We start from the raw sequence: 22824 nt of genomic DNA on the forward strand, positions 1-22824 counted from the left end.
ACAGAGGTAGCCCAGTCCCATTTTCAGCGCTTTCGTTACAAGCCACGCTCTCACAGCACATTTCGAAACTACCTAAAAATAACAAACATCCCTCATTAAAGCGCTGACTACCAGCAAAGTTTTGTAGTGGGCGCTTTACATGCATTCATGCATTTACTCTTCTGAACAACTAAAAAACGGAGCAGTCAGGGAGGAAAACTCTATGAGCGCAATTGGTCCTTCCTACCTAAGTTAAGACACGAACGTGAAATTACCCTCTTTTGATGCATTTCACTGAGTCTCAAATCCTTGGTGGCGCAGAGAACCAAACTTCCTCCAAAGAAACTTCAGCCTAGGCTGGTTAAAAAAAAAAAAAAAAAAAAAAAAAAAAAAAACTGGCTGCCCGGGAGGCGCTCGGCTCTCGTGGCTGCACTCAGAGACCTCGCCGCCAAGCGTTGTGCAAGCGCCAGGCTGCAGCGCAGCCGCCACTGCCGGCTCTGGCCCGAGGTGGAGGGCGTGGAGGCGCGCTCGGCGCACACCCGGTGAACCCCAGGCGCAACGCGCCCTCCCTGAGGTTATCTCCCGGGTGGAGTCCGCGGCGTGCTCCAGCCCAGCTAGCAGCGCATCGGTCACCCAAGCCCAGGCGCCCTCGTTCACCTCGCTGACTCCATCCCTTTCCACCAACCCCCTCCCCCCAGGTCCTGCGTTCCTCCCGGCCTGGCCAGTCCGGGCCCAGTCCGCCCCACTCAGCGCGCTCATTGGCCTCCCAGGTCCTGCCCCGACTCCATAAATACTTAGTCCTGGGGCAAGGAAGCATGGAGAGGTATAGGAGGGAGCCGCAGCGTGAGCAGCATCTCTCCTATCCTTCTGGACTTCTTCACCTCGCGGCTCCAGACCCTAGAACTCAAGCTTGCAGACAAACAGGCGGACCCACAACCCTTTCCTTTCCTCGTCCAAGAGGCATCCAGCCCCCTGTTGTCCAGTTCCAGCCTCTGCGTGCAGAGGTCCTTCAGCCTCCGCGCCCTGCGGCTGCCGCACCGTGCAGTATCTAGCATCCTCGCGGAAATCCCTTCTGCTGCCTGCTCCTCCTCCGCCCCCTCCACCACACCTGCGAGCCCTCCTTGGCTCTCTTTCCCAGAAGCTTCAAGTCCCCACATTCCACCAGCATCTCTTTAGCATCCTCGCCCTTCTCAGTGCCCGCCGCCTTCCCGAGTGCGCAGTCTCCCCCGCTGCTATGAGCTCCTCCATCAGCCAGCGCTGCTCCCTTGCCGCCTTCCTGCAGCACCTGCGCAGCCTCGGGCAGCCGCCCAGACCTGTTACATCTACGGCGTGCGCACCCCGTCCGCCGCGGGCTGTGCCCCTCTGCCCGCTGATGGCACCTGACGAGACGCAGACCGCGGTCGCCCTGCCCGGCCCTACCAATTGGCCACTACTGGGCAGCCTGCTGGAGATTCTCTGGAAAGGGGGGCTCAAGAAACAGCATGATACGCTGGTAAATGTCTCGCCGCGCCCCAACTTCCTCTCCCCTCCCTGCCCCGACCTCCCAGGGGCAATCCAAGTGCTCGGCCAAGGCGCACGCAGCTCTGGGCGGTCAGAGCAGCTGCGGTCCGGGATCACCCCCGGAGGAAGGGGGCGGGAGGAGAAAGGAGGGAGGAGGGAAGAGAGCGCCTGGTACCTGCAGGGATGCGCGTTGAGTGCGCGCTACGTCTGCTGCAGGCGGAGTATCACAAGAAGTACGGCAAGATTTTCCGCATGAAGTTGGGTTCCTTCGACTCGGTGCACCTGGGCTCGCCGTGCCTTCTGGAGGCGCTGTACCGCACCGAGAGCGCATACCCCCAGCGCCTGGAGATCAAGCCCTGGAAGGCCTATCGCGACTATCGCGAGGAGGGCTACGGACTACTGATACTGTGAGTTCAGAAGGCGGGGTACGGGCTCCGATGATCTCGGAAATTGGGAGAGGACGGGAATTTGGGGTTCCCTGGGATCGGGCCCTTCTGCGGGGCGAATACCAAAGTGCCTACCCGAGGCAGTCCCGAGCTGTGCCAATTAGTGTGGGTTCAGTGGAGAGCTGCAAGGGGCACCAACCCCCTAAGTTTTCTCTGGCAAGTGGACAGGGCCACGCCCTTCCGACAAAGAAATGCCCAAGCAGGGTTATACCAATGGTGGTGTCCAGACTGTCGGACGCGATGAGGGTCTGAAGCCAGCGTGCCAGACTAACAAAATCGTTCCATAAAATTCCCCTGAAACCCGCAGCCCACCGGCTCTTGGATGCTCAAAAGCTCTGCTACTGCTTTTGACAGTGACCTTCCTTTCTCCCGGGGCAGTTGTGATCTAGGTCTAACAGGGTAAATGGAAGGAGAGACGTCAAGGTTGCATTTCAGAAAGGCAAATGCTGTGATTCCTCTGGTTTTGTTAGCATATAACAGGTTGACATTTTTTATCTCCAAATTGCAATGTCCAATAGTTGTATTTTCGCAACGTCATTACTAGAATTTAAAAACGTTTTGATTCATTGTACATCACTGCTGTGTGGTCATCTATGGGTGTGTGTGCTTGATGGGAACACGCTTTTTACAACTTGAGCACAAATAACTTTATGTCGTTATTAGGAGACAATGACAAATTTCTAAATTTGAAGTGTTTTGTGAACACTTACTTAGGTTGGGAGACCTAAGCCATTGGGTTGAAAGAAAGCAAGGCATTTCCTCAAACAGAACTGGGTTGCTGGTAATGGGGGGCAGGGGGTTCTTACAGTGGGTGTTGAGGCCTCTTGCTTCCCAGCATGGTCCCTGCAAGGACACCTTAAAGGCACTGAATCCAAATTATTTGGACTTCACCCTTCTAGTGCATTCCATGCCAGGGAAGAAGAATGCTTTTCCATTTACCTTAAAAAAAACAGCCCCAAGTCAGGGTTTTGTCAATCTTCTCTGAATGTTCTGGTCATGATTCTCAGTTTCTGTTTGATTAAATAGCTCATGATGTTGTAGAGATGGAGGTTTCTCTGCTTCTCCCTTCTTTTCTTTGCAGTTTGCTCTAAATATAATTCTGTTTCTTTTACCCAGGGAAGGGGAAGACTGGCAGAGGGTCCGGAGAGCCTTTCAAAAGAAACTAATGAAACCGGCAGAAATTATGAAGTTGGACAACAAAATCAATGAGGTTTGTAGGCTGGGGCAGCTTTTCTGAGTCTCTTGGGGACAGAGGATGTTTATTAAGGTTCAAGTCACAGCCACAGAATGCAGAGGGAAAAACAAGCAATTTGTATGATTCAAGGAAACTTCCCTTTCTCTCCACTCCTCTCCACATCTCCCCAAATGCTATTCTCCACTCCCTCACCCTTATTTGAAGTAATATCTCAATGATGGAGCACTTATGAACATAGACTTTGGTATTCCACAGTCTTGGCATGAACTCCAGCCCTCCGCCTGCTAACTACATGACCTGGTTATACCATTTTAACTTCCCTAAGTCTCCGTTTTGCAATCTACAGAATGGAAATAGCAGTTCCTACTCCACAGGTTTGCTGTGAGGATTAAATGAGATAATGCTTGTACAGTTCTTAACTGGTGACATTTCAGCTGGGTTTTACAGGATGTGTAGGTGTCTGCAAGCCAGGTAGGGTAGAGAGTCCAGGCAGAGAGAAAAGCATGCTGAAAATATGGAGGCAAATGAGAACATAGCATAGTCATAGAATAGTACATATCTTTCTCTGAACTGATGCTGGATAGGAAAGATGTTAATGAGGTTTTTGTGGGTGCTAAGGTGTTTGGAGATGATCCTTTACTGAACAGGGAGCTAAAACAAAGTTGTAAGTATATAATAATCTCTTTTTAATCCTGTCTACTTTGGATATTTATTTTGAACTGGATTTGAGCACACATGAGATCTTTTAGGTCAGGGTTTACAAATTCAGAAGCTTCTAGAGTAGGTAATTAACATAAATAAACAAGGCAGGGCCCGGGAGGGTTATTAGCAAACAGAATAGTGCACGCCCTTCCTAAAGGGGACAGCTGTCAGGCAGCTGTAGCCAATTACTGCGACATGGGAATGTAGAGCCACTGTTGCCACTCTTGTCATTTTATTTTTAAAGAGGAGTGGGGAATTCAGATTTTCATATGAAATCTCCCAATTTTTGAATGACAACAAATTCAGAGTATTTTTTAAAACACCGTATGAGCAAGCCAATGTCCAGTGGCTGTATGTATAGTCTTTGGAGTCACGCACACCTTGCATCAAGCCCCAGCTCAGCCACTTATCAGCTATGTGTCTACTGATGAGTGCTGTGGCCTCTCTAAATCATTTGTTACATGGGAAAAGGGAATAATAATAGAATCAACCAAGACAACGCATGTATTTTAGTTTGCTAAAGCTACTGGAATACAATATACCAGTAATGGAATGGCTTTTAAAAAGAGAATTTATTAAGTTGCAAGTTTACAATTCTCAAGCCATGAAAATGTCCAAATTAAGGCACCAACAAGAGGTTATGTTCACTCAACCAAGGCTGATACCATCTAGAACACCTCTCTCAGCTGGAAGGCACATGCTAGCTTTCTCTCCTCATTTCATAAGACTTCCCTGGAGGCATTTTCCTTCTGCATCTCCAAAGATCTCTAGCTGTATGGACTCTGTTGGCACTGAAACTTTTGCCAAAATGGTTCCCTTGTAAAGGGCTCCAGTAAGCGGCCTCACCTTGAATGGGTGGAAACACATCTCCATGGAAACCATCTAATCAAAAGTTACCATCCACAATTGGGTAGGTCCCATTTCCATGGAAACAGTAAAAAAGATCCCACCCAGCGATATTGCATGAGGATTAAAGAACATGGCTTATCTGAGGTACACAACAGAATCAGACCAGCACAACATGTAAAGATCATCGTGCAGTACTTGGTACCAAACAAGCCTCATTAAACTTGAGGTCCCGGTTGGCCAAAGCCCTGATTTTGGAAACTGGCACTGGAAGGCCTTAAACCACATGCCCAGGGTCACAGAGCTAGTTAGTGCGAGCGGCATCCGGGATATGCAGGTGTCCTGGCTCTGAGTCAACCTGCCTGGCATAACACCAGCCTGTAAGAGAGATTTTCTTGCCCACATATGGAAGTGGCAAACCTCAGGATAGTTACAGAACCATAGTCCTTGAGATTCTGCACCAGCAGGGACACTCGGCTGATCCTCTTTCATGACTTGCTCTGCATTCTGATCTGAAGAAATGTTTTTCTTTTTAAAAATGTCCAGAATTATTTTAAGATCAAAAGTTGAAATTTAAGTTTCAGAGTGGCTGCAGGAAAAGCTCAAGGTTGTCAGGGGATAAGGTAAGCTCCCAAGAAAGTATAGAATTAATGTTACTTCAGAAGGAAAACATGGGTAGTGAGCAGACAATGTATCAAACCCTGAGGTTAGGTTACTGAGTCCTAAACCTCTTTTATCCTTCAGTCACTTTAACATGTGTCTTTTGTCGTTGCTTCCTTTAAGGTCTTGGCTGATTTTATGGGTAGAATAGATGAGCTCTGCGATGAAAGAGGCCACATTGAAGACTTATACAACGAACTGAACAAATGGTCATTTGAAAGTAAGTTGTCTGTGCAGTCTTGTTCATTTGATCTTGTAAGTGATTGTGAGGATAAAATGTGGCTCTCTTAACAACTCTTCTGTAATCATATAATATTGCTGACTGAGGAGAAAGCACACCTTTGCAACACTTAAGTTATGTCTTGTCCCATGGATAGTTCATGCAGTCATTCAACAAACATCTGTCAAGTACCTGCTGTGAATCAGGTACTGCGCTATGTGCCAAGGACACAGCAGTGACTAAACAGGCAACATCCCTGATCTTGCAGAGCCTAGAGTCCCCTAACAGTGGCAATCAATAAGTAAACACATTTTAATATATACTCTGTCAAAGGGTAAAGAAAAGAGAAAAGGAGTCAAAAAAGAATGTGGAAGAAGTGGCAAGGTGCAGCAAGTCCTCTTGGATAAGGTGACACTTCAGGTGTAACCTAGGGGTGGGCCACAGTGGTTCAGCAGGCAGAGTTCTAGCCTACCATGTCAGAGACCCGAGTTCGATTCCTGATGACTACCCATGCAAAAAACAAAAAACAAAACAAAACAAAAAAACAGATGTAACCTAAAGGAAGGGAAGGAGTAGGCATAAACGAATCCATGAAAAGTGCAGGCAGAGGAGAAAGGAAGTGAAAGTGCCCCGAGCTGGAAGCATGCACATTGTATTTGAGAAATTGCAGGGGTGCTGGCATGAGTGGATCATGGTGAGCAAGTGACGGTGTATGAAAGGACGCAGGCCCCGACAAAGACTTGGATGTTTATTCTGAGGCAGATGGGGAGCCGAAGAGGATTCTGAACAGAGCAGGGCGTGATCTCTTTCTTCAAGGATCACTTGGGAATAAGGGCCAAAGCCCTGCCTTGATGCACTCTCTGCCCAGTGGGGATGCAGGCAAAAGAATAGGCAATTGCAGTCAGGGTTAGTGCTCTCCTAGAGGAAGTCCAAGGCTCTGTGAGAATCTTAGAGGACTACCTAAGTGAGGCTTGATCCGGGAGGGGGGCTTCACAGAGGTGGTGATGAGTAGGTGTTTGCTAGGTGAAAGGTGAGGAGAGGAGAAATGTTGCAGAGAGAAGGAAGAGAGACTATTATGTTCAAGGGACATAAGTTCAGAATGGCTGGAGCATAAAGGAGGAGCATGACGAGAGAAAGGGGTAGGGAGCAGGGCAGTAGACAGCTCAGGTAAGGCCCCAGAAACCAGGGACAGGAGTTTGGACTGGAGCCTGAAAGCCATCAGGAGCTACAGTGTAGCATTTTCAGCAGAGGAGGACTTGGTTAGATTTGCTGGAAGGATGACTGTGTCTGCTGAGTGGAGGGATTGGAGAGGGCATACCTGGATGAAGGCTTTTATAGTAACCTCTACCCTCTTAGACCACTAAATAAAATTATGGGCCAGTCTTGGTGCTTAGGAAAACTAAATGCAAGTAAGAAATCCAAGTAGAGAAAAAAAAAAAAAGTAGAGAAAAGGAAGGGAATGATTATAGAGGAAAATGAACTGCATATTTTGGAAATTGTTTTCTGGAAATACCCAAATTAACTACTTTGAAATGCATCTGGTTGCGAGTAAAAGAAGACCTGTTATGGTGGTTTAAAATTATTGTCTTCTATTACAAGCAGTACCAAGGAGGGCATTCCTAAGCTGGCGCTTGATATATCAGGAACAAGCTGTCATCTACCTCTTTGCTCATTCATCCTTAGCTTGTTGACTTGTTGCAAACGGTTGCTGCCCCTTCTGGCCTCCTCTCTGCATTCTGGCAATCACTAGAAGGAAAGAAGGAAATGTTAAACCAGCTGCCCTGGTCCGGCTTTATCAAGAAAGCAAGAGTTTTTTTTCCCTGGAGGTCTCATTGGCCAGAACCGGGTCAGTTGCTAGTCCTACACTGGCAGCTGCAAGGGAGTCTGGGAAATCAGGCAGCAGGATGGTCAAAAGAGTCTTAAACCAATCCTGACTTCTTGCCTGGGGAAAGATACGTTACCATTCTAAGCAAAACTGGGGTTCTCTTAGGGAAGAAATGGAGAAAGAATGCTATTAATTATAAACTCTGATAAAAGCAAAACATTATAGAAGAGATTGAATCATGTGTAAAGAACAGCTGCATTTGTGCAGTGGCGAAATTTTGTGTAGTCAATTGGCAATGTGCACCAAAAAAATGCCTCTCAGGTGGGAGAACAGGAGCTCTGCCTTGCTCGCCTTTATGCTCAGTGTGTGAGAAACACAGGAAACGTGGAGTGGATCAGGCACACAGCTGCCTCAGTACTGCCACCCTCTGTTAAAAAATAAAACATTGGTGCTGTTAAATATGTTTTACAAAGTAGGCTGCTTAATTATTAAGGACTCAGGCATTCATAAACAAGAAAATAGCATCTCAATTTGAATAAGTATTTCGGCCGGACAACGATCACCTGTTAAGCAAATTCAGATATGTATGTACTACTTCACAGTATTTTCCAGAGCTGTGTACTCCTCGGAGTTAGTTAGCTGACGGTTTTTGTTCATTGTTTCACTTACTCTCTGAAGGAAAACTTTTACATTCCCATAAATTCAAAATTACCACCATAGATTCAAGGAATCACTGCCATAAATCAAAGATTACTATAAAAATAACTAATAATTTTTTTAAATGTTCATTCCCATGGCATTCACGCCATTCCTTGCAGAACACAAATACGGGAAAGCCTTAAAAACCTAACAGGACTGACTAGAGTTTGGAAAAATATGGATATAGTTGGAAAAGCTGTAGATTCCCCTACTGGGCTTCTTGCCTCTGTCAGTTCTCAGTGTTATCATTTAGGTGAGTTACTCTCATGGACATAATTTTTTGTCCTGTCATTCAAGATCTAACTGATGGTTGTTTGGTGATCCTGCGTCAGAAGAGAAACCAGTGTGACAGATATATTTGGGCCAACTGGGGAAATGTTTAGAGGAGCGCATAGTAGGTATATTTAGACGGATTGATACTATTGACTGGGATGTTAATGGCACTGTAGTCATATTGGAAAGTGCCTTTATTCTTAGGAGATTCCTGCTGAAGTATGAAGCCCCATGAGGGCTGAAAGTTCTTTCTAAGTGGTTCAGCATACACGCACATACACACGTATGTACACACACATATGCATATATGTATGCACACACTTATGTGTATACACCATACACTGACATGTATACACACATACTACACACATATGTACACATACACTTATGTATACAGACACCGAGAAAGTGATTGTGGCAAAATGTTTACTATTACTGTGTTTGAGTTAAGAATATGCAGTTATTTATTGAACTATTCTTTCAACTTTTCTGTAGGTAAAAAGTTTCAAAATAAAAAGTTGAGATTTTATTTTTAAAAAGCTGTGTTTTAATAAAATGATGAAGTGAGAAAAAACAGGTGTAAAGTGCTAGCTAGGTACCTGATACGATGGAATGCTTGGTACATACTTCCCTTCCTGTCACACATGGCTTCCCCTCCGTCCTATAAGCTGACAGAATCCAATAAATGACTCCAACAGCACAGCTGAGTTAAGGGCTCAGAGCAGCCCTGACCCGACACTGCTGTGGCTACCTCCTGGTTGCTGAGATAACAGAGGACAGACCACCTCTGCCCAGGAGGTCCTGAGCAGTGGGCCATTGGACATGGAGACCCTTTCTAGAAAGACAGGAGAGTGATTAGAGCTTCTCCCATATGCTTTACCTTTCCGCTATATTCTTGGATCTCTGTTTTTTCTTGGAAAATTATGAGAGGCAGACTCAAGGTTTCAACAGCCTACTAATCATAGGCTCCAGAGTTGCTGATTGTGTAACAGTGGTGATTATTTTAAATAACAGGTATCTGCTTGGTGTTATATGGGAAGAGATTTGGTCTCCTTCAGGAAAATGCAGGAGATGAAGCTTTGAACTTCATCACAGCCATCAAAACAGTAAGCGATTTTCCCAAATGATGCTTTATAGTCAAGAACTTTAAAAATGTATATCACAGTGTTTCCCAAAGGCTGGCACATATACATAGTTTATTTTAATACTTGAAAGTTAATTTTAAAGTACATTATCTATTTTAATATATATATATGCATATGTGTACATATAGATATAAGAAGTACAGTCAAGTTTTGCTTAGACAAGGAGAAAGGAGGTATTTCAGCTAAAGGCTAGTTGATCAAAAATACAGTGTAAAAACAAGGGAAAATGTTCAGATTTTCATTTTTTTGAATAATTTGGTCATATGTGGATATGATAGAAACCATGAAATTGGTTTGGGAATGATTAGAAATTGAAGTCAATGTGAAAGTTATAGTTTGTTTCTATCTTGCTGTTTTTAAAATTTTCTTTTCTTTTCTTTTCTTCTTTTTTACTTTTAGAACACAAGGCAAAATTTTCTGATGAAACAAATCTAGTGGGAAACATCCCAAAGATCATTTTCAATATTTTATTGGGAAGTGGGATTTGGTGTGCTTCCAGGATTAGTGTCAAGGGGGTGGGTGGCCAGGGGGGACGTCCTTTGACTGCAGGCGTTTGGGAAGCCAGTGCTTCCATTGAGCCTGTGCCCTCCCAGAAGGAACACGGTCCCTCGACTGAGTCAGGCTTTGTGTCCTTCACAGATGATGAGCACGTTTGGAAGGATGATGGTCACCCCTGTTGAGCTGCATAAGAGCCTCAACACCAAGACCTGGCAGGCTCATACCCTGGCCTGGGACACCATTTTCAAATCAGGTAAAAAGGTCGCCTTCCGGTCCAGCGCTCCCAGCGCCTTGTCTCCGGCTGCTGCAGGAAGGTCTGGAATGATCTCCCTGACCTAATCACCTCACCCCCTTGATCAAGTTGCTCTTCCTGATTCTTTTAGCCTTTGCAAGTGCATGTGTTAGGGGATTGCCTGAGTATACAGGAATTCTAAGGGAAAAAGCTGGACTTAGCTTTCTGCAGTTTTCTTCGGGCACTGGGAGTGTTAAAAAGCAAGAATTTTGGAGTTAGTTCAAGTTCCATCTCCACTGGGTGCAGTAGCCTGGCCAAATGCTCTGTCACCTTCCTCATCCTCTGTTGTCTTTGTCTCTAAAACGGGTTAGTCATAATAATACCCATCTCAGTGCAGCTCTTTCTAGGTTTTATATAGACAGCAAAAAAAACTGGCATATCACAATAGTCAATGCATCAGATATTGTGCAGGGAACATCGTTTCCAGGTGTTGTTCTATGCACTTTCTAAATATATTGATTCATTTAATCCTCTTGACAAACCTGTTCACTTGGTCCTTTTATTAGCCCCAAGTGAGGCAGCTGGGATGCATGGAAATTAGGTAACATACCCAAGAGTGCATGCTACATGATGGCAAAGCCAGGGTTTGAAACGAGGCAGAAGGCTGCAGAGGTGCAAACTCTATCTGCTGTCCCATATCTTATCATCATTATCATTACCATCGTCTTCCTCATTACCCTGGTGGCTGCTTGCAGAATGGATCGGGGTGAGGGCGACACATGCCTAGCATGTATTTTATAGCATTAGAAACTTTACTGTGATTGTCAATATGCATGGCTTACTGTGAATACCATACTTGTGAATGTGTGTGTGTGCATGTGTGCAGGTGTGTTTGGTAATGTCGCTGGGGTGGGGGCTTCTCCCCTCCTTTGGTCTTAAGCATTATCTGGATTTTGTGACTATACTAGCTGGAGTCCTGGATTTAAAGACCAAGTTCTGATGGTGAAAGTGAACCCAAATCTCAGGTCTATCTCTTGCCCATCTCTTCCATGTTCTAAGTTCTTGGTACTCAGTTGGCCTTAGATACAAACTTCCAGGCCCACCCTCGACCCCTGAATCAGACTCCATGGTAGCAGAAGATACCAGGTGACTGCGATGAGCATGAGAGTTTGCAAATCCCTGTTCATGTAGGCATTGATAAGTCCTTGCTGACTTAACAAAGCTAAAAATACTAGCTTCTTTAGTCAATTGTCAGTGGCCCTGAAAAGATGCTTTAGATATTGCAAGGAGGATTTAGTCTTAGGTTCCCTTTCGTTCTTTTAACCATCCTAATTTTCACCTGACTTCCTGCCCTGTTTCTCTTCTCCAACAGTCAAATCAGCTATCAACAGCCGATTAGAGAAATACACCGAGGAGCCTAGCATGGATTTCCTTTGTGACATTTACCACCAGAATCAGATTTCAAAGAAAGAATTGTATGCTGCTGTCACAGAGCTCCAGCTGGCTGCAGTGGAAACGGTAAGGGGTTCAAATTTGCTGAATAAACAGTCTCTATCATTTTTTCATAATGAATTTTAAATAGTCATTTACCAACCCCCTCATTCCATAAAGACTGAGTATTAACTTATCAAAAATAAGGAAAGTCTTACACTGGGTGCAATGTGAGGTCCAACACACAGCTCTTACATTTAAACATATAGAATGAAGAGAATTCAGATCATCCAGTGATTAAGTCCAAAGTAAAATATAAGTGCTGTGACAAACATGAATACTGCCATGGGAATTTGGAAACAGCAAAATTGCATGTCCTAGTAAGACAGATAATCTAGATCTTTAAAAAGTAGTATATATTTTAAGTGGTTGCACATGCAACCCTAACTGTACCTGTAAGTTACATGAAAATGTTAAAATACTCTCTCTGCCAGGCCAATAATATTTTTTTTCTGCTGAACACTGTAAAAACAGTGAGTTTGGAAAAACTTGATTTTAATTTAAATGAACCAACTAATTTTAAATTCCAAAATTCTGTCTTTGATGTGGCTGATAATTCTATTAGATACCCAGTGTAGCTGTGCCCCAAACAGAGATTCCAAAAGAAACATGCAGATGGATTTAATTCTGCTTCATTCGGTTGATTTTTCTGATGGGTCCAACATTTCCTACACCTGAAAATTCTCTGAGCAGAATGTATGTTGGTTCATTTCTGTTCCATGTTTACCCCCTTCTTCTCGTCTAAAGAAAAAGTAGGGTTTTCATCAGTGGAATAGCAAAGTTCTAATTTCTTCTCAAATTCCAGAAAGCTGTCAAAGTGGGGATTCATTTTAGTTCACTGTCTTATTGAAGTATTTACCCTGAGCTGCTCTTTGGAGTGATCAAATGATAAAAGTAAATCTCCCATTCATTTTTTCCCCCATTGGACTGTGAGCTCCCTGAGAGTTACGGCTTGGTTTTGTCCACTGCTATATTCCTGGGACCTCGAAGTGTACTTGGTATATAGTAGGCGCTCAGTAAATGTTTGTCAAATAAATGAATGAATTCAGCAATATTGAGTGCCTACTACGTGCTGAGCATTGTTCCAGGTGTTTGAGAGACTGCCATGAGTCAGAGACAAAGATCTTCACCCTCATGGAACACTCATGCTAGAGGGGAGGATGGATAGGAAATATGTAAATGAACAAATAAATATGATCATTTGAGATAGTGGTGCAGGCCCTGGAGGAAGCTGTCAGGGTGATGTAATAGTGAGGGTGGGGTTGGAGGTGGGGTTTCCCTCTCTGAAGAAGTGATTTTGGTGCTGACTCTGGAATGAGAGGGAGCCAACTATGTGCAGATCTGGTTGAAGAGCAGAGGAAGCAGCACATGCAAAGGCCCTGGGGCAGAAAGCAAAATGGAGCTAGAGTTGAAATTGGGAAAGGAGATGGGGCCATGGTAACCAGGGCTCTGTGAACCCTGATAACAGTACTTGGGTTTCATCAATCCTGTGATGGGAAGCTCCTGGAGGGCTGTAAGCAAGAAGTCACCTGATCTAATTGTATTTTGAAAACTGGACTCTGGCTGCTAGCGGGAGGATGGACTTAAGGATGAGCATGAAGAAAGGCCAGTTATGAGCTCCATTGCCTCCACTGAGGTCAAGCTGGGATAGTTTGTGCCTGTGAGGTTTCCCAGGCCACTTCCCCTCCAGTCACCCCCTGCAGTTTCCTAACAGGCCCAAGGCTATCTCACATGGCTTTAATGAAAGCTACAGTTTTGGAAACTTATTTGCGGTAAGGGACCCATTGATATGGTTAAATCTGTTTCTTTTTTTATCCTGGCTATTCTGAAAGTCACATTTGGAAAATCAGAGAAATTTGAAAGTGTGTCTAAGTTAGTGGCTACGCCCTCTTCCTGTTTTGTAAATTGGACTCTTATAATAATGGCGCCCATGGTTTATTTGGACTGAAGCCACCAGTCCTTTGACATGAAAAAAACCTACCTCAGTGACACCTTCTTCCAAAAATAGTAAGTATCATTGGCTCTGAGTTCCCTTGCACTTTGCTCATTTGTGTCAGTGGCAGATGACACTTAGCAACAGCGTCTTCGTGTCTGCAGAGGGAGGATATGGTGTTCCTTTCCAGGAAAGTACTTGGTTTAAGTTCGCTAAAACAAGCCTAAAACTCAAATCTGCATTACGCCCAGTGGTGAGTGGTAGAAAAACTGGCTGTTTCCACCAGTATTTTTTCTCTTCTCATTGCCTTTGGAAAGGAAATAAAGAATGCCGCTTAAAAGGACATGAGCCTTTGTCAGAAACCATAGCTGATACCTTGAAATATTCAACCTGATGCTGGAATTTTTTATTTTGGTGTTGGCATCCTCCTGCAAAAGCTCTTTGCATGTGGTTAGAACCCAGAGTAGAGATAGTGCCTTTTTTATTTTTGTGGTAACTTTTTAGGGTGTGACAAAAAGAACTTTCTTTTAAAGTGCCATTTCCTATGCATTTTCACTATGAGACTAAAAAAAATTTTAAATAAATAAAAATTTTTTAAAACTTTTTACTAGAGCATTCCTTCTCAGTCCTACTTTCCCCATCAAATTTGTAGATCCATTTTTTTATATCAAACAATTTTCATTAAAATTTTTATTTTGAAATAATTATAAATTCATATGCAATTCTGAGAACTAATAGGGTTTCCATGGACTGGTCACTCAATTTCCTTCAATAGGAAGGAAATATTGTGTTGGATAAACAAGATCACAGTGAGAAATTGACATTGATAAATCCACCAGTCTCTTTCAGATTTCATCAGATTTGCATGAACTCGAACGATTTTTGTTTTGAACTGTATTTTAAACACCCTAATACAGATGATTATTTAGAGAATCCATTTTTATTCTCTCAGCAAATAATCTATCCCTACTTGTCTTGTAAGTGAATCTGACTTCTCTTATTGGCTTTGCACAGCCAATAAGGACGTGTGAAAAGCATCATTAATATATTTGTAGAGCCAGATATTAGGTATCACCTTTTGTTCAGCTAATGCAGAAACTCAAATTTTTGTCCATTTGGCTTTTAGACAGCAAACAGCTTAATGTGGATACTCTACAATTTATCCCGCAATCCCCAAGTGCAACAGAAGCTTCTAAAGGAAATTCAAAGAGTATTGCCTGAGAATAGGATGCCACTGGCAGAGGATTTGAAGAATATGCCATATTTAAAAGCCTGTCTGAAAGAATCAATGAGGTAAGAACTGATCCCGAAGCCAATGTAAAGATGTCAGAAGGCAGTCCGCTAAAAGACATAACCAAGCTCCTCCAGTTGATGCATAAACCTTTATCAAAACTGAGAAAAACAAGAGAGCGCCTTGAGACCATATCCATTCTCTACTACTCATTTCCTAAGTCATTTTGGCACATTCTATTAAACCTTGTATGTTAGTTAGATTCAGTTGTCAACTTGGCCAGGTGAGCATACCTAGTCTTGTTGCTGCGGACATAAGCCAATGGTACGTGAACCTCATCTGTTGCCAATTACATCTGCAGTCAGCTAGGAGGCGTGTCTGCTGCAATGAGTGATGTTTGACTTAATTGGTTGGTGCTTAAATGAGAGATTGCAACATAGCACTGCTAAGCAGCTCAGCATTCCTCATCTCAGCACTAGCAGCTCAACCCAGGCCTTTGGAGATGCAGAAAGAAGTCACCCCAGGGAAAGTTGTTGGAACCCAGGGGCCTGGAGAGAAGACCAGCAGAGACCATCTTGTGCCTTCCACGTAAGAAAGAACCTCAGTGGAAAGTTAGCTGCCTTTCCTCTGAAGAACCAACAAAATAAATCCCCTTTCATTAAAAGCCAGTCCGTCTCTGGTGTGTTGCATTCCAGCAGCTAGCAAACTAGAACACCTTGGAAAGTCGGTATCCTCACCTTTAAGTCAGTGATGCTACTACTCTAGTGAAAGCCATAGGCACTAATTAAGATTCGGGACCATAGTATTATATGATAAGACATACACACATTTTTGTTTTTGAGGCTTTGGTATAAAATGCTCTTTGGACATTCTTTACACACCTTTTCTGGAAAACTAAACCAGCGACATCCAGGGATTAGAAGGAAAAAACTTTAACTTCAAGAAGGGGTAGATAAGAGAAACCTAGACCAAACATCAGGCTCAAAGGTGAAACATGGAAAACATGCATATTAAATGTGGATTAAATTAAATGGACAGCGGAAGATCACAATTAATGACTAATCAGCCTTGTGTTGGAGGGTTAGCCAATGCTGTACCTTAAAAAGAAACAAGAGGTATAAATACCTCTTGGACATTTGAATCAGGTCTTCAAGAAGAAAGAGACAGGAAGAAAGAGCCAGTACTTCTTTATGAAGAATTGGGATCCTGTTCTCTTTTTTAGTACAAATATATGCAGCAAGTCTTTATTTAACCAGAATCTGTATTCCCATTGACACTTGAGATATAACTTGACCTGTGCCCATGTTTACATCTCTGTTTTTATTTTTGTTTTTAGGCTTACCCCAAGTGTGCCATTTACAACCCGGACTCTTGACAAGCCAACTGTTCTGGGTGAATATGCTTTACCCAAAGGAGTATGTAGAATTTGAATATTCTGTACCTTAAAAAGCATTGAAAGAGAGACTTTCTAGAAAGCATCAGATTTGCTCAAAACTTTGTATGGGGAGACCAGTCATTGTGCAGAAAGAAATTATAGAGCATTGTCAACATACTCCCTAGCATAATATTGGGAGTGCTGACTGGGGAGACAAAGTCTTGGTTTAAGTTTCATTTTTGTGTAGCCTTGTGTGAGTTTCATCACCTCTGTGAGCCTCAGTTTCCTCATCTAAAAAATGGGAAAAATAATAGAATCTAGCATGTAGGGTTGCTGAGAAGAAATGACACAAATTTTTAAAGTTCTTTACCTATTTTAAGCACTCAACACATTTTTGCAATCATCATTATTATGTATTTGTGGTTCACTTTCACATTTGTTAGGTGATCAATTTTGTAAGTTTTGTATTCTAAGTGTTCTCTTTGGATTTATTTAAATGTTATGTGGTTTTGTGTGTTTTTAGACAGTGTTGATGCTAAATACCCAGGTGTTAGGTTCCAGTGAAGACAATTTCGAAGACTCAAGTCAGTTTATACCTGAACGTTGGCTGCAAGAGAAGAAAAAGATCAATCCTTTTGCACATCTTCCATTTGGCTTGGGGAAAAGAATGTGCATCGGCCGCCGATTAGCTGAACTCCAGCTCCACTTGGCTCTTTGCTGGGTAAAAGCCTCCGATTGAATTTCCACAGCTGTGTTCTGTGCAACTTCTCGGGGCAGGAGAACAGGGTTGGGTAATTCTGTTTTTCTGTGCCTGTGTGTTCCAGATCGTCCGCAAATATGCCCTTGTGGCCCTGGACGACGCACCGGTCGAGATGCTGCACCTGGGCATCCTGGTGCCCAGCCGCGAGCTCCCTATCGCTTTTTGCCAGCGATAAGACCCTCAGGTGAGCAATCAGAGTGTCCATTCTCCTCTGCAACGCACTGGGCATGACCAGGGGACCAGCTTGGGAGTCATCCAGATCCGGCTCCCTCCCCACCAACTTACCACAGGACCTTGTCCAGTCATTCACTCACCCTGCCTCCACTCTTTTCATTTGTAAAATTGGGACCAAAATAGTATCTATAACAGAAAGTTGATAGGAATAATGCTAACTACTTAGCCTGGAGCCTGTCATCAAGTAAGTGCTCCACAGATGCCCCCTGCTGCTGCTCTCTTTGCGTGTGTATATCAGGGGTCTACAAACCTTTTCTGGAAAGGCCCAGTTGGTAAATATCTTAGGCTTTGCTGGCCCCACGATCCCTGTCTCATCTCTCAACTCTTTCCATTGTAGCGTGAAAGCTGCCACAACTAATTAGTAAACAATTGTATTAGTTACCTAGAGCTGCCATAAAATTTGCTACAAATTTAGAGGCTTAAACAATGCACATTTATTATCCTATATTTCTGGAGGTCAGAAATCTGATGCAGCTCTTGCCAGGCAAACACCAAAGGGTCGACAGAGCGCCTGCCTTCCTGGAGGCCCTAGGGGAGCATTTGCTCCCTTGCCTATTCAGGTTGCTGGCAGAATTTAGTTTCTTGTGGTTGTAGGACTGTGAGCCCATTTTGTTGCTGGCTGTCAGCTGAGGGCCATCTCTGGCTTCTGCAGTCCACCTGTCTGCCATGGCTCAGACCCCCCCTTCCTCCATCTTCACAGTCAGAGCTGCAGGTTGAGTCTCTCTCAGTCTCGTCTGTCACCTCTGTCTCATCTCCCTGACAAGGTATCCAGGATAGTCTCCCCTCAGAAGGTCCATACCCTTCATCACATCTTCAAAGTCCCTTTTGCCCTATAAGGTTAATATGTCCACATGTTATGGGGGGCTGTTATTCTGCCTGCCGAAGCTGTGTTCCAATAAAACTTTATTTAAAAACAAACAGTGGGTTGTATTTGGCCCCAGGGTCTTGGTTTGCCAACGATGGCATATAAGGATTGTGAGTGTGTGTGTGTGTGTGTGTGTGTGTGTGTGTGTGTGTGTAATGCATGCATTGACTATTTATTAAAGATAAATACAAATTAAATATTTATTAAATATGTATTAAATACTGTGTAATACTTAAAATTATATAGTATGCCATCACTACCTTTTCTAACAATATGGATGTTCTCATACCCCCTTCACAATTTTAGCCATATCCATATACGCAACCATTATTTCCTTAATTATTACTTAACTATTGTCTTTAAATTAACACAGGCCTAATGATATATCAGTTTTGTCCTTGATGAAATGATGAATTTGTAATTCTAGTTATTTTCCTCTAATATACATTAAAATAAAATCATGACTATTGAAGTGATGAAAAGCCAGCCTAGGAAATCTTGAATAACTTATGTGAAAATATGACATTTTTACCCTACAGCTTTATAGAATGATATGTCAGTATTCAATTCCCATCTTTCAATAATGCCTCCTAGAATTTGCCTAGAACAAATTGCCATTTGCTAAGAGCAAGTTAAGGGCATTTGCTGATTGATATGTAGGGAATGTGGAGTTACATATGGAATTACAGAACGAAGGTCTAGTGAATGCTTTATTTTTCATCCTCAAGGATCCAGAACCATTAGGGAATTTGTCAAATTCTGAGCATCCCCGAAACCAGAGTTGAATCGAATAGGGTAATGAGGGAATTCGAGCTTTTGTCTGGAACCCGCAGTCTTCCCCAGAAGGACAGTGTACACATTGTCAACACGGGGAGCCATTCCTTTGGCAAGAGTCCAGGCCAAGTTCTGGTTTTAGCATTTATTAGTTGACATGTTGTGCTAATAATCCCTCTCATTTAAATAGACTTCTCTCATAGATAATTGGGGTGTGCTTTATTTTCCAGATATTTTACCAGAGACCAAGAGGAGCGATTTTTATCTTCTTGCAAGAATGGTGCTTACGGCTTCTGCGTTACTGGAAGACAAACTTCACAAATGAGAGCATGCCACAGTGTATAAAGGATATCTAGACCCACCGTGGTGCTCAGACATTTCTTCTATAAAATTTTTGCAGAAATTGTACTGTCTATATGAATGATGGTATTTATTAAGACTGTATCCAACTCAGGGATCTGGATTGAGTGGTGGAATTCAAGGCCCTCTACAGGGTATACTGCTGGTTTTCCTCTTAACCTGTATCTGTACCAAGTTCCATAGACTTGCCCATGATCCATTATATTGCATCTTCCATGAGATGACAGGGTGGCTGTGCACTTGTCAGCTAGTCGGGTAGAAGTTACTAAATGCTTCTGTCCCTCCACACCAAATTCACTGTTTGGATCTTTAATTCTCAAGAGTAAGTTTATATTGTTTCACAATGAAAGGCGTGCTGCAGCTAAATTGTCCCCTGCTGCAGGAAATATCAATAGTCTATTTATTGTAGCTCTGCATAATGCAATATTTGGGGGAGTGATAACTGAACAATATAAGCAATGCTAAATGTTGATTAGGGTCATCAGACCCCATGACAGCTTTTCCTACTTTGAAATGGAAGCATTAATGGGAAATTAGAGAATACCTATATTTTAAGAAATACTTAAATGAATTCAGACTCTCTTCTCTAATAAACCATTAACAATTTACTGTGGCAAAACTTGGTAAAATGACCCCAGATTTCTTTATTTTGTTAAATTATTTTTCTCTAGGACATTGGGGTGTGTATCAACAGTTTTTAAATTGTATGTGTGTGGTTTCTAATGGTTGTCTTTTTTTTTTTAATATATGTTATTTGATTTGAGATCTGTGGTTTAGGGCAATATTCGGTGTGACTGTAAGAAAGTGACTTCCCACCCCTTAATTTTCCCATCTGTAGAATGGGGCAATAGTAAAGTGTGCATATGTTAGAGATGAACTCTAACATAATATAAGGTTTATTACCCTTGAACTCTTTACGGAAATATAATGTCATAAATGCAAATATTTGATGCAATGCTTTATACAATGCTTAACAAATTTTTTTCTCAAGAATTTTGTTTACATATGGTTTATTACACATAGTTTTAATCTTAGTTCTCCTGAATGTATACTGCGCATTTCTGTATATCTGATAAAGGTAACCCTTTTAGATTATATTTTTTTAATATCTCAGAAGTACAGAATACCTTTTTATCTTTATATTTTAATAAGTATTGCAAACTGCCAAACTAAGTATACAAAGTATGTATGTACAAACTAAGTATGCTTTCTTTCTACCATGAGATTATTTTTAGAATTATAAATGTACATGTTGTCAAATTTCATCTGTAAATCCTCATTGACTTCTCTAGAAATAAGAATAAACGTTGTAAAATATTTCACAGATTTCTCCTCTTTACTGCATTTGTGACAAGAAGATGAAAAAATTCAACTTGGTCTTGTGAATAGAAAATTTCCTTGTGTGGTCATTTATCAAGCCCCATTGATCAAAATCTACCCTTAAAAAAAATCTAGGCCTTGATAACAGGTTTACTGAAAGATGATGATTTGAAGCACAAGATACTCTCCCATATTTTTGCTGGCTAAAATATTTTCCAAGACCATCTCCTCCGAACTCCTCCATCATCCCCTTAGTTGTGGCCACAGTATCACTTGCCTGGACCACGGCAGACACTGGTCTCCTCCACCAACTCTTACTTCCCTTCCATGTGTTATTTGCCAACCTTGCTGGTGTGTTCAAAATGCAGACCTGATCACATCTCATCCCCATCCTCATGAAGATCTGCATGAAGATCCAGTCCCTTAGGCTGGATTTCAGTGCCCCGTAGCTTGTAGTCCCACCTCCCCACAGGCCTCAGCCCTGTCATTCAGCCCTTGGATTTTCTGGATTCTGGCCACATTGGCTTCTGCTTGTCTCTTTTATTCCTTAAACTCTGTCCATCCAGGAGCTTTGGCACCTGTAGTCCTTGCTTCTCGTGCACTCTTTCTTTACCTGTTTCTCTTCTACTGGTCATTCAGGTGCCAGCTCAAGCTTCCTGAAGGAAGTCTTCCCTGATGAGTCAAATCCCCTGGAGGCAAACCCTGGACCAGGATTCTCTGCCAGGGTATATCAAGGAAGTGCCCCTGAGAGAGAGTGGAGACAGCAGGTAGGGAGGGAAAGGAGCCAAGCAAGGGAAGTCCCAGCCCCTGCCTGGGACACAGGGAGCCCTGGAGCATGCATTATACGTAAGTCTACTCTCCTCCTGAAGCAAGTGTGGGGAACCCCAACTCCTGCACTTTAGGCTGCCCTGGGGGATGTAACCTTCTAGCTCTTACCCAGGCAAAGTGACTACAGTAGCTCAAAGGGGGCCTTTGATGAAAGCTGCAGGGGCAGCCCTTAGAAGCAAAGCTTGCAGAAGTCCTGAGAAGGGCACCAAGCAAGTGTTGTGTGGGTTCTGGATGGAACAATGACAGACATTGCTGAGCAGGGGGCCTGCAGTGGACTCTGACTTCCACATGTTATCAACTGATGTTTATTGACCTCTCGGCACTACACACTCTCTTGGTATGGGTCTCCTCAAATCAGGAATCTTTATAAGCCCCTATTATCATGCTCTCCCTTTCACGTCAGGGGAAACAGAGAGGGTTAAGCATTTGCCTGGAGCCGCCAGATAGTAAGGAGAGGAGCCAGCCAGGATTCCAAGGAAGGTGGGTGGACTCCGGCAGCTGGTGCTTGGAGGGCACACGGCACTGCCTTGCTCTTCTTGTGTCTCTTGCAATTATTTGGTTGACACTTGCCAACACCCAATGCCCCCACCCCCACCTCCCACAGACTAGAATAGACTCCGTGAGAGCAAGGACATGTTTGTTTTGGCTCATAGCTATAATAGCTGCTCAATAATTATTTCTCTTTACCTAACTGTCCTTCTTGGCAATATTTGCAATAGCCCTTAGAATCTGCTGTTACCTCTTAATACCTGCCACCCTGCAGGAGTTTAATTCCTCTTCTGTCTGTCCCATCACCAGAGAGGACAGGACATTCGTCATCATGCAGCGATGGAGATGCAGCCATCGTGCTGCCCTGTGTGTGTGTGTGTGTGTGTGTGTGTGTGTGTGTGTGTGTGTGTGTGTGGCAGGGGGGCGGTGTCAGCATTTAAAGACATGCATTTGTCACAGGGACATGGCCCCATTTCAGATTGTGTTCAACTAAGAGGCAGAACTTCTTCCAACACTGGAAGGAACTCTGGCTGTGTAGATCAACGAGAGAAGAAGACATATCTTTATGATATAATTTATGGATGATTCAAAGGTTATTGTAACCCTAAGTAATTTTCTCATCACTTGGCTGATTTTAGAACCTTTATCCTCAAATGTGCCTCCTCTCTAAGGAAACACTTGTGATTTCCATGCCCTATTCGTTCCATGCTGGTGTACAGGAAAAAACACAGACCTGTAAACTGGACCAGGGTCTCAATCACAGAGCAGCCATTTCCTAACTGTGTGACTTGAGAATTTTACTTAGCCTCTCTGAGCCTCAGCTATTAAATGGGGATTCATATACTTAGCGTAAAAGTGTTCTCATGAGGATTAGAAAATTTAAAATGTACCTAGATCAGTGCTTAGCACAGAACAGGGATGGTGTCAGAACTCACATTCTAGGG

General features: G+C 43.2%; 1 protein-coding gene across 2 annotated transcripts; it reads left to right on the forward strand.

The window, feature by feature from the left end:
• The first annotated feature begins 1213 nt into the window (after positions 1-1213).
• Positions 1214-17185, forward strand: CYP24A1 (cytochrome P450 family 24 subfamily A member 1). Of its 2 annotated transcripts, XM_077160545.1 has the most exons (11): positions 1214-1471; positions 1696-1886; positions 3042-3135; positions 5452-5548; positions 9360-9451; positions 10130-10241; positions 11593-11738; positions 14771-14937; positions 16212-16290; positions 16774-16971; positions 17075-17185. In XM_077160545.1, exons 1-11 carry the CDS (start codon positions 1214-1216, stop codon positions 17183-17185), a joined length of 1545 nt encoding a protein of 514 aa, XP_077016660.1. The 2 variants fall into 2 exon arrangements, with proteins under 2 accessions (XP_077016660.1, XP_077016666.1); XM_077160551.1 differs by lacking the exon at positions 16774-16971.
• The last annotated feature ends 5639 nt before the right edge of the window (positions 17186-22824 follow it).

The sequence above is a fragment of the Tamandua tetradactyla genome, chromosome 1 (genome assembly GCF_023851605.1).
Source record: "Tamandua tetradactyla isolate mTamTet1 chromosome 1, mTamTet1.pri, whole genome shotgun sequence".
Classification (NCBI taxonomy): domain Eukaryota; kingdom Metazoa; phylum Chordata; class Mammalia; order Pilosa; family Myrmecophagidae; genus Tamandua; species Tamandua tetradactyla.

Bases quoted from the DNA above. Each gene is read 5' to 3' on its own strand.
- CYP24A1 (XM_077160545.1), top strand. From the start codon at position 1,214: ATGAGCTCCTCCATCAGCCAGCGCTGCTCCCTTGCCGCCTTCCTGCAG. The intron at 11,739-14,770 runs GTAAGGGGTTCA...TTTGGCTTTTAG, and splicing joins AGCTGGCTGCAGTGGAAACG to ACAGCAAACAGCTTAATGTG. The intron at 14,938-16,211 runs GTAAGAACTGAT...TTTTGTTTTTAG, and splicing joins TGTCTGAAAGAATCAATGAG to GCTTACCCCAAGTGTGCCAT.